The sequence below is a fragment of the Plecotus auritus genome (assembly GCF_963455305.1).
Source record: "Plecotus auritus genome assembly, chromosome: 12".
NCBI classification, from domain to species: domain Eukaryota; kingdom Metazoa; phylum Chordata; class Mammalia; order Chiroptera; family Vespertilionidae; genus Plecotus; species Plecotus auritus.
In genome coordinates this window covers 6,149,867-6,167,316 of record NC_137778.1, presented here as the reverse complement: position 1 = coordinate 6,167,316, position 17,450 = coordinate 6,149,867, and the positions used below count along the sequence as shown (strand labels likewise).

Below are 17,450 nucleotides of genomic sequence, written 5' to 3'. Positions count from 1 at the left end.
TTAAAAAACAAGAGAGGTGGTAATACATCCAAGAATTATCAGCCAGTTTTGGTCTGAACAGGCTCAAATGATGATATTCTATACTGACTTGTAAAAGTTGATGGTATCATTTGCTGGTGAGAATTCTTAGGTCTTTTTTTTTTATTATTTTTTTGTCTTGTGTGAAACTTCCAGCATCCTGCATGCACCGTCTCCAGCTGCCTCACTATGTACATTGCCACTTGAAACCATCTTAAAGTCTCAATTTCGCCCTCTCTATAAAAATTAATATTTCCTTAGGAATAAATCCTCTCGTGGAGACTGTTGAAATGAATTTTGGTTAAAACTTAAAAGCTATCTTTGCTGATAATGTTTAAATGTTTTTACTGACTTGTAAAATACCATGTTATTATTTTATTTATTTAAATTAATGTATTGAGGTGACAAGGTTAATAAGATTACATAGGTTTCAAGGGCACAGTTCTATGATACATAATCATTGTGTGCCCACCACCAAAAATCAAGTCTTCTTCCATCACCATATATTGGACCCCCTTTACCCTACCCACTTCCCTCTGATAACCACCATACTGTTGTCTGTGTCTACAAGTTTTTGTTTGCTTTTTTTGTTTGTTTATTTGTTGCTTTCAGTTTTATTTCACACTAGAGACCCGGTGCATGGATTTATGCACTGGTGGGGTCCCTGAGCCTGGCCTGTGCCCTTTCGCAATGGGGGACCCCTCAGGGGATGTCGAAGAGTGGGTTTCTGCCCGATTCCTGCAGGCCCAATCCAGACAGTAGGGAGCCTGATCCCTGCAGGCCCAATCCAGACAGGAGGAAGCCTGAACCTGTGCATTGAGTGTCTGCCCCCTGGTGGTCAGTGCACATCATAGTGACTGGTCGTGTGGTCACTTAGGCTTTTGTATATATAGATATGAGTGAAATCATATGGTTCTTGGCCTTTTCTGTCTGACTTTTTTCTCTTAGCATAATATTCTCAAGATCCAGGCATGTTGTTGCAAATGGCAGTATTGCATCTTTCCTTATGGCTGAGTTGTATTCCACTGTATAGATGTACCACCTCTTCTTTATTCAATCATCTAGCAAAGGACACTGCAGTGGTTTCTATGTCTTGGCCACCATGAAGCATGCTGCAGTGAACACAGGGGTACATATATCTTTGTGAATAAATGTTCTCAAATTTTTCAGATAGATACCCAGAAAAGGGATTGTTGGATCATATGATAACTATATTCTTAATATTTTGAGGAGCCTCCGTACTGTTATTGGCTGTACCAATTTACATTCCCATCTGTAGTGAATGAGTGTATTTTTCTTTTCTTCACAACCTCTCCAACATTTGTTATTATTTGCCTTGTTGATAACAGGTGTGAGATGGTATCTAATTGCCATTTTCATTTGCATTCTCATAATAGCTAGTGAAGTTGAGCATCTTTTCATACATATGTTGGCCATTTGTACATCTTTTTAGGAAAAGTGTTACTGACCTTTGTTTAAACATTTGGAATCATCCTATCTAATAAAAGAGTAATATGCAAATTGACCGTACCTCCGCTACACCCACAAGCCATGCCAACCAGCCACGCCCACCAGCCAATCAGGAGGGAATATGCAAATAAACACAACCAAGATGGCTGCAGCCACAGAGAGCAGGAGGGAGGCTTGGGTTTCCCTGGCAATGGAAGAAGCCAAGCTTTCCACCTGCCCTTGCAGGCCCAGGCCTCCACTCAATGCTACAAAGTTTCAATTATAGAAGATAAATCCCAACAGAAATGGCGGCAGCCACAGAGCTGGAGAGAGCAGGAGGCTAGGGTTGCCCATGGCGATGGATGAAGCCAAGCTTCTACAGCCCTGGCCTGCTTTGGCCTCCGCTTAAGGCTACAAAGTTTCAATTATAGAAGATACATAAATCCCAACAGAAATGGCTGCCACCATGGAGCAAGCAGAAAGCTTGGCTCCACTCCAGGCTACAAAGTTTCAATTGTAGAAGATAAATAGATCCCAGATACCAGGGCCTCTGCTTGGGTTGCCAGGGGGCGTGGCCGGCCTGCAAACCACCACAGGCCCCTCACCCAGGCTGCCCCACACCCCTAGGGAACCCCCACCCTGATCTGAGACACCCTTCAGGGCAAACCAGCTGGCCCCCACCCATGCACCAGGCCTCTATCCTATCTAATAAAAGAGTAATATGCAGATTGACCATCACTCCAACACACAAGATGGCTGCCCCCACTGGTCAAAGATCCTGCCCCCATGTGGACACAAGATGGCCACCACAAGATGGCCATTGGGAGGAACCAGGCCTGCAAGGGAGGGCAGTTGGGGGCGATCAAGCCTGATGGGGAGGGCAGTTAGGGGTGACCCGGCCAACAGAGGAGGAAAGATGGGGGTGACTGGGTCTGCAGGGAAGGGCAGTTGGGGGGGACCCAGGCCTGTAGGGGAGAGCAGTTGGGGGGTACCAGGCCTGCAGGGGAAGGCAGTTAGGGGCAAACAGGCTGGCAGGGGAGCAGTTAGGCATCAATCAGGCTGGCAGGGGGGTGGTTAGGGGGTGATCAGGCTGGCAGGCAGAAGTGGTTAGGGGCAATCAGGAAGGCAAGCAGGCGAGCAGTTGGGAGCCAGCAGTCCTGGATTGTGAGAGGGATGTCCGACTGCCTATTTAGGCCTGATCCCACTGGGGATCCCAGATTAGAGAGGGTGCAGGCTGGGCTGAGGGACCCCCGCCCCATGCACGAATTTTGTGCACTGGGCCTCTAGTAGAATATAACAATGAAAAAGTACAGTATATGGCAAAACTGTTCTTAAATGTCTAAATTGCCTAATTATTAGTTACCAAAAATAGTTACAGTTAAAAAGAAGCAGAACCCAACAGGCCATCAAAATCAGTATTATTTATTGTCACCCTTACCAAGTATGGAGAATATTTTTTAAAAGGTGTGCTTGTAATAACCAAAGCCAAAGGTGAGCAGGTCCCATTCCCCTCCCAACAGCTGCCAAGGCCCAAATCAGATTATTAGGAAAATGATGGGTCAAGAAATGTTCTTTTAGACAGGGACCATTAGCACCATCTTACAAAAGAGAGTGGGTAATATAAAGGCTAGAGAAGTTAATATTTATCCGAAGAATCAACAAAATGCCATAAGAAGATGGCATTGTCAGAGTTAATACAGCTTCTTCTGAAGTCAATTTTGGCCACTTGTGCACCCAAGCAAAAAAAAAAAAAAAAAAAAAAAATGGTAATATTGGAATCAGCATACATAATTTATAAATATCTAACATAATATTATAACAATTGGAACTTGGATCAAATTACCTCTTCACTTTAGTGTTAGGTTCCTTATAATTTATACTCATCTTTCTTGACCTTCTACTTACTTACCGTAAGATGGAATCTCTGACTATTCTTACTAATTATCTTCTGTGCAGCCCATAGTTTGGAGCCGGCCTCTGGGCCCCAGCCATATGGCTATATCTGTGCTTTTCTTTCATGATTCCTATCGCTTGGTTGGGACTTCAAAACTCGTCCACTTTTAACGGAACAATGCCTTTTGCTTGGTATGAACCTGTTTGATGTAAAACATTTGCCTGGGAACCATCTTATTTTTGTTTCCTGGAAATTGACCATTCCCCAGTACTTAATCCTCTCAAGTCACTGACTCTAGGTCCATATCGCTATCTTCTGTAGTCAGACACTGTGCCAGGGAACCACACGTGACTCTTCTTTGTGTGGTTGTATTATAACATATATGTGTCTGGACACCGCTGGCTCTGGCTTCTGCCAACATCAGCGAGGCAACAAATATGGCAGCCTACAGTGATGCTGTCTAGGAACTCTAAATAATAATATATGGTTAAATGAGTGCCTCACGTATGGCAGGCTCGCATCTAAAGACTTTATATTAATCTTCACTAAAAAAAAGCCCTATAAATAGCTGCTGCTATCATTTCATATTTTTTAGTTGAGAAAATGGAGGCACGGTAATGTGAAGAAAGTTGTTCTAGAATCTAGGTCATACATCTAAAAAGTGGCAAAATTAGACTCTAATCACAGAAACCTGACTACAGAGCCTCTGGTCTTAATTGGCTCTTTAAAGAGCTATGAGTTGGGTGTATGTGGCCATGTTCACATCAAAGGAATTTCTCTTTTGCTGTGTATGCATGTGTGTGCATGTGCATGAAAGAAGGATTTGTCCTTTTTAAGCACATTGTCACATTATTTTTTAAGATATATTTTTATTGATATCAGAGAGGAAGGGAGGGGGAGAGAGAGATAGAAACATCAATGAGGAGAGAGAATCATTCATCGGCTGCCTCCTGCACGTCCCACATTGGGGATCGGGCCCGCAACCAGGGCATGTGGCCTGACCAGGGCATGTGCCCTGACCTATGACCTCCTGGTTCGTAGGTTGATGCTCAACAACTGAGCCACACTGGCCAGGCCACATTGTCACATTCTTAATCAGGGGAGGGAGTTTTAAGCACCCACAGAAATTTTGTAAACTATTTTTGCCTGTCTCCACCCCAGATCAATTGTGACAAAGTCTATAGAGATAACTCCTAGAAACATCTTTTCTGAAAAATACCCCCATGTGATTTTTATACCCTTTCATCCTTAAGACCATTGCTTTTGAAAGTTAGATGGACCTTTGAGTATTACTTAGCAATCTTGGAATATCTTTACTCACCCTTGCTCAGTGTGCATTTAGTGGATGTTATGCTAGATAACTGGATAGATTTCGGAAATAAACGTGCTCAGATAGCCTCAGGGCAATTAGGATTTCTGCCAGCTTATAGTGGAAAGACCCTAGAGTGCATGACCTTTCTCCCCTGACCATGGCCCTTTGTGCCATCTGACTAACTTTTCTACTTCTCTGCAGACTGTTCTCTTCTCTGGGACCTATCTTTTTTCTTTCCAAATTTGGTTTACACCAATTCTCACCTGGGGAAGTATTTCCTCCCTGAGAGCAAGGAAAATTATGAATTTCTATCTGAAAAATGTCTTCCCAATATGTCCTTCCCTATCTCTCAAGTATTACTCTGTTTCCAACATGAATCATGTTGATATCATTTTCAAATCCCTTACATCTGTAATTTTCTTCAGTTTCCAACACCATTCTCAATGTTCAGGTCTTTTTGCCTTTCTTTAGGATGATGTCAATAAATTTCTTACTGATCTCCTTCATTTTCTCCCTACTGAGGTCTGTGATCTACTCTGCTGCTGAATTAAACATCCTAAATCATCCTCCAGAGGCCATTCTATCCTTTGCTCACAGTGTTACTGTGTCCTATCACCCACTGCCAAGAGGATCAAGTCTGAAACAACATATTCAGACTGCTGTCTGCAAAGGAATCTTAACCCAAGCCAACTTCTCAGCACCATCTGTGAGACATTTTTAGTTCCTGGACTCTCTGAGACAGGCCTATATTATCTTGCCACTGACACTTTAGTTGCTCTGTTCTCTCTTCTAAGCATATACTTTTTTCTCACTCACTGCATTCAACATGTACCCATCCTTTAGGAGTGCATTTAAGTACTACCTTAGTCATAAAGTCTCTGATTCTCCACTGAGAATAACCTCTTTCTAAACTAAAAGCCACTATTACCTTTGCTTAGCACATTATCAATTGCAGCAGCTGACATTTATTGGGGAATTATTATTATCCAGGTTTTATGCTAAATTCTTTACACGTGTGATCCTGTTTAGTCAGCAAAGCAAGACTATTAAGTTGTAACCATTTTACATACGAGGAGACTGAAGCTGAGAAAAGTTAAATCCTTTATCCAGGGTCACACAGTAAGTTGCAGAACCTGTATGCAAACTCTTACCTGATAGCAGCGCGAATTAATTACACCTTTACCTGTCCCTAAGAATGTCTGGCGCTATGCATGACATGTGGTAGGTGGAAGGGAAACAGACACAATATAGGGTTCCACCACAGATTCCAAAGGACAGTATACATGCTAGAGAGCGACCCAAATAAGGGGGTCTTTGTCACCCACAATTATGAGGTCATTACAGAGCAACAGCAGTTATCAAGAGAAATAGGAGATAAATATATGTTCCTGAAATAGAATCTACCCAAGTAGAAGAGCCAGTTAAAAGAAAGAAGGTAAAGTAATATGAGCCAAGGACAGAGAGGGCACACTATACAAAGATGAAGGACTCCCAATGACAGGAAGAGAAAACAACCTCCCTTTTCATTTAGCCAAGCATTCACACTGATATTCACTGAGTTTCAGGTCTTGGAAGACCATTGAAGATCTAATAGACTAATCGTGTAATTATGTTAGGACTCGCTTCAGAATCGCCGATAGGGCTCCAGCCAGCTCCGCTGTGAACTTGAGCACTCCAAACTTCCCTCATCTTGCTCAGATCAGGTATAAAATGCTTTCTCGTGTGTGGTTTTACTTTTACATCTCTATCTTTCAAATTTTTTATTTACACTTCACATTGAATAATATTTTGAACTGGTTTCAGGTGCACAGCACTGGGTTTCCGTAACTAAAGGTGGGATCTCTGAGGCTGAAAGTGAAAATTCAGATTCTGAGCTCATGGTCCTGCAGGCCTGGGGCAAGTTCAGGAGGCAGGGGGAGCTCTCCCGTAGGGCAGCTTTGGCATGAGGTCCTGAATACCTGGCCCATAGGCCTCGGGTCCCGGTATACGCCAGCCTATGCAGGGGAGATGGTCCCATTGCTGTAGTCTTCATCCTTTCCCCAGCAATCTACGTTGGAAAACATTTTTCAGAGCTGTCTGCACAGCCCGATTCCTCAGACTATAAACAATGGGGTTGAGGAGAGGAGTCACCACAGTATAGGTGACAGCAATAAGCTGATCCCGCTCAAGAGAGTAACTGGCTTTGGGCCTCAAGTACATGAAGGAGGCACAGCCATAGTGAACTATGACCACTGTGAGGTGTGAGGCACAGGTGGAGAAGGCCTTCTTCCGCCCCTGAACCGAGGGGATCCTTAGTATTGCGGCCAGGATGAAGATGTAGGAGATGGTGATGAGGAGAAAGGACACCAGGAGGACCAGCAAGCTGAGGATGAGGATCCCCAGCTCACTCAGGCGTGTATTCCCGCAGGCCAGGCTTAGCACTGGTGGCGTGTCACAGAAAAAGTGCTGGATCTCATGGGAGCTGCAAAATGGGAGGTGGAAAATGACCACTGTCATTCCCAGCCCAAAGAGGTAACCATTGAGGAAGGAAATGCCAATCAGCTGGGCACAGAGGGTGGGATTCATGCGGCTGTCATAGTGCAGTGGGGCGCAGATGGCCGCGTATCTGTCAAAGCCCATGACAGCCAGAAGGAAGCAATTGGTACAAGCCCACGAGGCGGAGAAGAACATCTGGGCAGCGCAGCCCACATAAGAGATGTGTTGGTCTCCCATGACCAGGCCGGAGAGCATTCTGGGGACGATGCCCAAGGTGTAGCAGGTCTCAGAAAAAGACAGGAAAGAAAGGAATAGGTACATGGGAGTGTGAAGATGGCTGTCCAGCCTGATGACTATGATAATGAAGACATTGCTGGTTAGAGTGACAAGATACAGGCAGAGGAATAGCACAAAGAGCAAGAGTTGCAGCTCCCCGAAGCTGGAGAAGCCTAGGAAGACAAAGCCCCTCCAGGAGGTGGCATTGGGCTGCCCCATGCTGAGTGACATCCTGGATAGCTGTGCTGATTCGTTTCACCTTGCCAGTTGATGCCCAGTTTCTTTTGAAGGAGGGTGACTTGGATTGTTATTTTCCTGTGCCTGTTGTAACTTGAAAATGAAGTACTGATTTAGACAGCAACTAACTTCAGAAAGGTATTTGTTACGTTAGATACACAGATTTATGGATCCATTCTCACAGGCACATCTGTGCATACAGACATACAAAGATGCACAATATGCACACACATGCATGCAAACACATACATCACTACACATATGCTGGCACAAATATACATGCATACCACATACAAAACACTCACACATTATTATGCACACACCACACATTCAAAACTATGCATTGCACATGTACCATTCATGACAATATCCACAAATATGTCAGTCATGCAAATGCATATATATTCAGATAGCATATACATATATATATATATACAGATGCACCACACATTTATTCATACCAACATCAGGCATTAGCTGCCACATAAGAATACACATATGGACGCTTCCACATCGCCTGTTAGAATTTAAGGTGGGGTGGCTTGATAAATGTAATTTTAGAGATCAGGCAACAAAGCCAATACAGTGAAGTGACTTTCTCAAATTCACACAGAGGCAAGACTGGAGGAAACGTGTCTTTTGTTCTCATCTAACATTATTTTCCTCAAACTTGATGACTCTTCTCAGACACTAGGGGATGCTCACTAACATGAATACAGCATAAGAAGCATCTTGCTCCACAATAATCTCTTGTCTCTATACCTTCCCTACCCCAAGCCTTTCACATGGGAGTCTGTGCTAATCACCGAAGGAAGAATCAGGGCTCAGGGCAAGTTGTGTACCCTCAGCCCAAAGATCAGCCACAAGGCTCCACTGACTCAGAAAACCTTCTGTGAACCAAGGCATGGGAAAGACTGAGCAAGGAAAGAGTCTCCACTCACCTGCAGAGGCTCGCAGTGAGACAGTCCTGCTTTTCAGCTGCGATCACCAACTGCCCCCCATTAGGCCTGCCTGCAGCAGAGGGAACCTGAAATCCATCTCAGAAGCTCTTATTCTGAACAAAGCGTGATGTTCCCAAGTAATACTAGGAAATCTCCTTTTACACCCCTACCCCCAGGTGGTGAATCATATCTATTTCTGTCAAAACAACTTCTCTCTCTGAGGGTTCCCCAGTCCCAATGGGTGCTGTTTCAGGAAGCACATCTAATTGTGTTTGTCATTAGCTGGGAATGCTTTGGGGGGAAATCAGAAAAGAACATGAACAAAAACATGCTAGGATCATGATTCAAACCATAATACATACATACATACATATCCTATCTAATAAAGAGGGAATATGCTAATTGACCCTTACACCCTCACACAAGATGGCTGCCCACATGTGGTCAAAGACGGCCACCACAAGATGGCCCACAAGGGAGGGTAGTTGTGGGCAATCACGCCAGCAAGGGAGGGCAGTTGGGGCAATCAGGCCGGCAGGGGAGCAGTTAAGCATCGATCAGGCTGGCAGGGGAGTGATCAGGCTGGCAGGCAGGCAAGCGGTTGGGAGCCAGCAGTCCCTGTGGGATCGGGCCTAAACCGGCAGTTGGACATCCCCGAGGGGTCCCAGATTGGAGAGGGTGCAGTCTGGGCTGAGGGACACCACCCCACCCCCAGTGCACGAATTTCATGCACCGGCCTCTAGCATGCATATATAATGCTAAATATTATATTAATAATTTCACATGTTAAATCTCTTTTAAAACTTATAATTATTTAGCAATAAATTAATAATTGCATTTTATATAGGGGAAAACTGAGCCTGATAGAGTTTAAGTGACCAGTCCAAAATAACAGAATTCAAGATTTATACTTCTAAGTTGACACTGTAAGATGCATAGAATTCACTGTTTCCATGCTGTTGTTTTAAGAGCTTGCAGTGATTTGTTTCCAGTTTCAAAGTCACATACATGTCCATATTCACATATTGAAAAGTATGCTGATTTCTCATAGATTCAATTTCTTCCTGTGGCCTGGTCTATCTACTCCACTTCTCTCAAACACATCTTTACTTTAAAAGAAACTTTACCTTATTTTTTATCTTTTTTCTTCTTCCTACAATAGGATAATGTCTGCACCCACATTTCTAACCTACTTTTGATCACTCAGATTGTCCTAAAACCTGAAAATGTTCAGAAAGCTCATCAAGGTTAATCATTTATCTCTTTACTCTCAACATGTATTTTTTCTCTAATACACAAGTGGTGTGAATATTTGCATCTCCAATATACAGTTTTGCCCATTCACTGATTCAATGGAAATAATGATAATTATTAACATGTGTTCAATACCTGACATTTTGGTGGTATTATTATATGAATTTAGAATTACAATATTGAAGGATTGCAGAATCCAACTAAAATGGAATCACTTATGTCAGGAATCAAATAAGATAGTTCAATGAATGTGCTTTAAAGAAAACTTAACCTAACCTTACAGGAATGTACAGCTCTTCTCAGGAATCAGCAGAAGACACCAGCCAGTATATTTACATCGCTAAACTTCCTTGCTCCCTTGACTCAGCTACCCTGATCCAAATAAGAAAAAAGAACACTAGGCAACCAATAAGCTGAGATATATAAACTTCTGTGTTTGTCCCCTAAGAACTCCTTAGTCTGTAAGCAACTCAGCACCCACGCTTTCTGTAGCCTTGAGTTTCCCAGCTCGCAAGTGAAAACCCTTGTAATAAATTTGCTGATTTTATTCAGTATTCAGAGTTTGGTTTTTGACATGATTATTAGTATTGCCCTCATGATTTTAGATGGGAAAACTGAGGCATGGAAAAATTAAATAATTTATTCAAGATAGAGCCAACTTAATCAAAATACACACAGTGGCAAATGGGATCAAGAACTCATTCTCTTAACTACCATACTATTCCTGGTATTCTGCGCCAATTAGGAGGATCCAAAAGATGAATAAGATGTGGAGACCAGCATAACTGTTGACTTTATAGCTATTTTCCTTGTAGCATTGTTTTATTTGTTGGTCTAGAGTGAAGTATGTGTTTTAATACAATGTACTTAAACTTAATATTAAGTTACTTCCATTAAAAATAGAAAATTTACAGTGGCATAGTTCCATTAACTGAAATCCAATAATTATTGTTAAAACTTTTAGACAGGCATACACTTTTTAAAAGAAATTAATAGAAAAATTATATGTGTGTATAGAATCTTTTATATTTAATACATTTTCCATTTTCAGTGTTCTTCATTCTTTCCTGCAGATCCAAGTTACCATGGGTTTCCTTTTTTATTAGCCTGAAAAACTTCCTGTAGTATTTCTAATAGTGAACTTTTGCTAGCAACAAACGATCTTAATTTTTGTTTATCTGAAAATGTCATTTTATGTAGGGTGTATTTTTTTCTGGACATAAAATTCCTGATTGACAGGGTATTTTTTCATTTTTTAATATGCCATTTTTAATGTCTTTATTCTCTATAGTTTGTGATGAGAATGCTACCATTAATTGCTTCACCACTCTACTGTATGTAGTATGTCAAATTTCATTTGCTGCTTCAATATTTTCTTTTTACCCTCAGCTATCAGCAATTTTATTATAATGTGCTTACATGTGCTTTTTTTATTTTATTTTTTTTTTACTTTTGGTTTTATTGAACATCCCGAATTTGTAAGTCTTCCATCAGTTTGGAAAGTTTTAGCTATTATTTCTTTAAATAGTTTCTTCTTTATCTTTTAATTTCCTTTGGATATTCCAATTACACATATGTTGGACCACTTGATATTGTCTCAAAATCTCAAAGAATTTGTTCACTTCTCTCTATCTTTTCCTATTCAGAGCAGATAATTTCTATGTATTTATCTTCAAATTTACTGATCCTTTCTTTGATCATCTCCAAAATACTACTGAGCCCATTTCATAAATTTTATCTTAGCTATTATAACTTTAATTGCTAGATTTCCAGTTGCTTTTTATAACTTCCATTTGTCTGCTAATACTTCTCATCTGTTCACTTTTTAATGCTTTTTAAAAATCTCTTGAACACAATTATAATACCTAACATGAATGTTGAAAAATCCAAATTGTGGATTCACTTGGAATCAATTTCTATTAGCTGGGTTATTTTTTGTGTGTGCATTACACTTTACTAATTTTTTGTTAAAATAATCATTTTCTTTGAAAAAACACATTTTAGGTAAGACACAGCAGTAACTCTGTAAATTTTGTTTTTGTTTTATTGTGGGGTTTGGTTTTTTGTTTTTTGAAATATGTGCTTTTATTTCTAGCAGGCAGTTAACTTCTCTGAACTAAAAATTCAAAGTATTTCTCACCTATTTTTTTGTAGCAGTTGATGTTTCTGCTCAGACTGTGTTTGGCTTCCAGATGCTGCTGTTTTTTAAAAGTCGGTTCCTAAGCACTTTGCATACATAGCTTAGCTGTCAGCAAATATTTGTGCAGCATTTACTTTTGGATCTTGAGACTCTTCTCCAAAATTCTGCTTGCTTTGCCATTCCGGATTACTGCTATCTGACAACTCGGGGCAGTAAGGAGTCCAACTTTAGCTCACAAATCACTGCAATAGCCAGGGAGAATATAGTCATTGAAAAGCACATGAAACTTACAGATCTTACCGTGAGCCATCCAGTCTCCCAGAGTAAGTTTTGCTTTCATTTGTGCATGTGTTTTCTTTCGCTGAAACCTTGTAATCAGTCAGGGCTTTGGAAGAGATAAGACGCTGATTCAGAACTTCTGCTCTTCTGTAGCAGTTTCATTTACAAAATGCCTTCCTTAAACTTCTAATATTTGTTCTCCTCTAAACTTTAGAATACACCTTCTTGAAATAATTGGAAAAGGGGTGTACTGGGATCTGCTCCTAAGCAAAAATGTTTCAAAGTCACAATTCTTACCTACTGTGCTAAAATAGCCATATCTTAAGATCACCGTATTTTAAGATTAAAATAGCCATATTTTAAGCTTCCCAGACAAGACAAGAAATGCTAAAGGAGAAAAAAAGAAGAAAAATATGAATAATAAAATGGTAATAACTACATACCGATCAATAATTACTTTCAATGTTAATGGATTAAATACTCCAAACAAAGGGTAAAATGTGGCAAACTGGATAAGAAAACAAGACACAAATGCTGCCTATAAGAGTTGCACTCTGATAAAAAACACACAGAGATTGAAAGGAAAGAGATGGACAATTATTTCATGCAAGTGGAAACAAAACAAAGAAAAGCTGTGGTAAAAATACTATAGCAAGAGAGAAAGGTCATTTCATAATAATGAAAGGATTGATCCAATAAGAGAATATAACACTTGTAAAAATTTATGCACCCAACCTAGGAGAACCTCAGTATATAAAACAAATATTGATGGACATAAAGGGAGATATTTACAGTAGTTGAATAATTGTAAGAGACTTTAACATCCTATTGACCTCAATGTGTAGTTCATTCAGACAGAAAATCAACAAGCAAATAGCAGCCTTAAAAATCACATTAAAATATATGAATTTAATTGATATTTTTAGAACATTTCAACCAAAAGCAGCAGAATATTCCTTTTACACAAGTGCACATGGATCATTTTCCAGGATAGACAACATGTTGGGCCACAAAACAAGTCCCAATAAATTTATGAAGTTTAAGATCATATCAATCATATTTTCTGATCACACTGTGAAACTAGAAATCAATTACAAACAGAAAACTGAAAAACACACAAATATGCAGTGGCTAAATAACCTGCTGCTAAAAAATAAATAGATTAACAATGACATTAAAAAAATCAAAATATATCTTGAAACAAGTAAAAATGAAAACATAATAATCCAAATTCTACTTAACACATCCAAAGCAGTGCTAAGGAGAAAATTCATTGACATACAGGCCTACGTCAAGAAACAAGAAAAATCTCACATCAACAATCTAAGCTTACACCTACAAGATCTAAAAAAGAACACATGCTATGTAAAGTGAGTAAAATTAAGTAAATGTTAAATATTAGAGCAGAAACAAACAAAATAATCTAAAAAATGCAAAAAAAATTTTTTTCTTCCGCCCCACCCCAACACTCCCCAGCCTTCCTGCTGTAATTTGACAGTCTGTTCGGTGCTTTACTGCCTCTGTATCTATCTTTTTGTTCATCAGGTTATAATGTTCTTTATTTTCCATAAGTGAGTGAGATCATGTGGTATTTTTCTTTTTTTTAATTTTATTGTTTAAAGTATTACATATAGTAGTACATATATCTCCATTTTTTTCCCCATTGACCTTCACCCAGCCTCCCCAACCCCCTGTCGCATGCTCTCATCCCACCCCCCGCCCAGTGTCTTGTGTCCATTGGTGTGCTTATATGCATGCATACAAGTCCTTTGGTTGATCTATTGCCCTCCCTCCCCAACACTCCCCAGCCTTCCCGCTGTAATTTGACAGTCTGTTTGATGCTTTACTGCCTCTGTATCTATCTTTTTGTTTATCAGGTTATAATGTTCTTTATTTTCCATAAATGAGTGAGATCATGCAGTATTTTTCTTTCATTGCCTGGCTTATTTCACTTAGCATAATGCTTTCCAGTTCCATCCATGCTGCTGCAAATGATAGGAATTCCTTCTTTTTATGGCAGCGTAGTATTCCATTGTGTAGATGTACCATAGTTTTCTAATCCACTCATCTGCTGATGGGCACTTAGGCTGTTTCCAAATCTTAGCTATTGTAAATTGTGCTGCTGCGAACATAGGGGTGCATATATCCTTTCTGATTGGTGTTTCTAGTTTCTTGGGATATATTCCTAGAGGTGGTATTACTGGGTCAAATGGGAATTCCATTTTTAGTTTTTTGAGGAAACTCCATACTGTTCTCTACAGTGGCTGCACCAGTCTGCATTCCCACCAGCAGTGCATGAGGGTTCCTTTTTCTCCAAGTCCTCACCAGCACTTGTCGTTTGTTGATTTGTTGATGATTGCCATTCTGACAGGTGTGAGATGGTACTGCATTGTCATTTTGATATGCATCTCTCAGATAATTAGTGACTTTGAGCATGTTTTCATATGTCTCTTGGTCTTCCTTCTGTATTCTTTCAAAAAGTATCTATTTAGGTCCGTTGCCCATAAAAAATGCAAAAGATTAATGCAACCAAGAGTTGGTTCTTTGCAAAAATCCCCCACATTGATAAACATTTAATTAGACACATCAAAAAAAAAAAGAGAAGACCCAAATAAATAAAATTAGAAATGAGAGAGTGTGACAACTGACACTACAGAAACACAAATGATTATAAGAAAATACTATGAGCAATATATGCCAACAAATTGGTAAACCTAAAAGAAAAAAGATACATTTTTATAAATATACGTCTTCTAAGAATGAATCAAGAAGAAACAGAAAATATTAACAAATCAATAACTGATAATAATATTGAATCAGTAATGAAAACACCTTCAACAAACAAAAGTCCTCTCCCAGATGGCTTCATAGGTACATTTTACTAAACGTTCAGGAAGAACTGACACCCATCCTTTTTAAACTAGTCCAAAAATCTAAGAGGAAGGGAGGCTCCCAGGCTTACTGTATGAAACCTGCATTCCCCTGATTCCAAAACCAGACGAAGACATGACACAAAAAGAAAATTATAGGCGAACATTTCTGATGAACATAGACACAAAAATCCTCAGCAAAACAAACTGGATTCACCACTATATAAGAAAAGATAATCCATCATGACAAAGCGTAATTTATTCCTGGGTGCAAGATTGCTTCAGCATTTGGAAATCAATTAATGTGATACACCATGTACACAAAGATAAAATGTATATGAGCATATCACTACATTCAGAAAAAGCATTTGACATAATCTATTTGTAATGAAAACTCTTAGCAAAGTGGTAATAGAAGGAACCTAGCTAAACATAATAAAGACAATATATGACAAACCTATAGCTAAAATACTCAGTGATGGAAAACTAACAATATTTCCTTTAACATCAGGAAGGAACAAGACAAGGATGTCCACCTTCTTCACTTTTGTTCAACATAGTATTGGTAGCTCTAGCCACAGCAATCAGACAAGAAAAAAACAAGTAAAATACATCCAAATTGGAAAGGAAGAAATAAAACTATCATTATTTTCAAATGACATAATACTACATATAGAGAATCCTAAAGATTTCATCAAAAAACTAATTTAACAGATAAGTTCAGTAAAGTAACAAGGTACAAAAATAATATTCAGAAACTGGTTACATTTTTATTAATGAATAACAAACTATCAGTAAGAGAAATTAAAAAAACAATCCAACTTACAATTGCATCAATAAATAAACATCTTGGAATAAATGAAACCATCCAAAATGGTCAGTGGATCTTAGTAGACATATCTCCAAAGAGGACATAGAGTTGACCAATAAACATGTGGAAATATGCTTAGTGTCATCACCAATCATCAGAGAAGTGCAAATTAAAACCACAATGAGATAATAACTCATAGCAATCAGAATGGGTGTCATCAATAAATTAACAAACACAGTGTTGGTAAGGATGTGGCAATGGGAACCCTCGTGCATTGTCGGTAGTATGGCAACTTGGCACAGCCACTGTAGAAAACAGTATAAAAACTACTCACAGATCCAAAATAGAGCTATCATATGACCCAACAATTCCACTTATGGGTATTTATTCAAAAAATTCAAAATATGAATTTAAAAAGACATATACTTCCCTATGTTCATTGCAGTATTATTTACAACTAGAGGCCTGGTGCACAGATTCATGCACATTAAAAAGAAATTAATTAGAAGGTGGCCAGTAAGAGCAGGACTGGGCAAGGGGGGCTGGGCACACCCTGGACCCAACCTCCCACAGTCCCTCCCCGGCCGGCTGCACCTGGGGCGGTGCCGGGACTCAAAGGGCATCTGCGGGAGTGAGTGAGGTCCCTCTGGCAGGTGGGGTCCCTCTGCCTGGCCTCAGGGATCAGGCAGAAACCTGCAGTCCAACATCCCCCGAGGGGTCCTGGAATGCAAGAGGGCGCTCTGCAAAGTTGCTGTCGCTCAGCAGCTCCTGTGTTGAGCGTCTGCCCCCTGGTGGTCATTGCGCATCATAGCTACTGACCAGCCAGTCAGCCAGTTGCTTAGGCTTTTATATATATAGGTAGCCAATATATGGAAGCAACCTAAGTGTTCATTGATTGGCAAATGGATAAAAGAGTTGTTGTACATATATACAGTGAGATATTTCTCAGCCATAAAAAAGATTACATTCTTGCCACTTGTGACTCCATGAATGGATCTAGGACAGGGGTGGGCAAACTTTTTGACTCGAGGGCCACAATGTATTCTTAAACTGGACCAGAGGGCCGGAACAAAAGCACGGATGGAGTGTTTGTGTGAACTAATATAAATTCAAAGTAAAGGAGCGGAGGGGAGAGCAAGAGAACCCTCCGCTCTTTCGGCTCCGCGGGCTGGATAGAGCAGCCGAACGGGCCGGATCCGGCCCGCGGGCCATAGTTTGCCCACGGCTGATCTAGACGGTACTAGGCTTAGTGAAAGAAGTCAGACAGAGAAAGACAAATACCATATGAGTTTACTTATTCGTGGAAACAGACACATAAACACAGAGAACAAATGTATGGTTGCTAGGTGGGCGAGGGCTTGGGGGCATGGGTGAAAGGGTGAACAGTTAGGAAGTACAAATTGGGAGTTAGAAAATAATCCTGAGGATGTAGTGCAGCATAGGGAATAAAGTTTTTAATAAATATGTGTGGTATCAGGGGGTACTAGGCCATCA

General features: G+C 40.1%; 1 protein-coding gene across 1 annotated transcript; it reads right to left on the bottom strand.

The window, feature by feature from the left end:
• Positions 1-6,701: 6,701 nt before the first annotated feature.
• On the bottom strand, positions 6,702-7,655 carry LOC308237601 (olfactory receptor 10Z1; the record flags this gene model as incomplete). Its single annotated transcript, XM_080648400.1, has 1 exon — positions 6,702-7,655. One exon carries the CDS (start codon positions 7,653-7,655, stop codon positions 6,702-6,704), a length of 954 nt encoding a protein of 317 aa, XP_080504526.1.
• Positions 7,656-17,450: the final 9,795 nt, after the last annotated feature.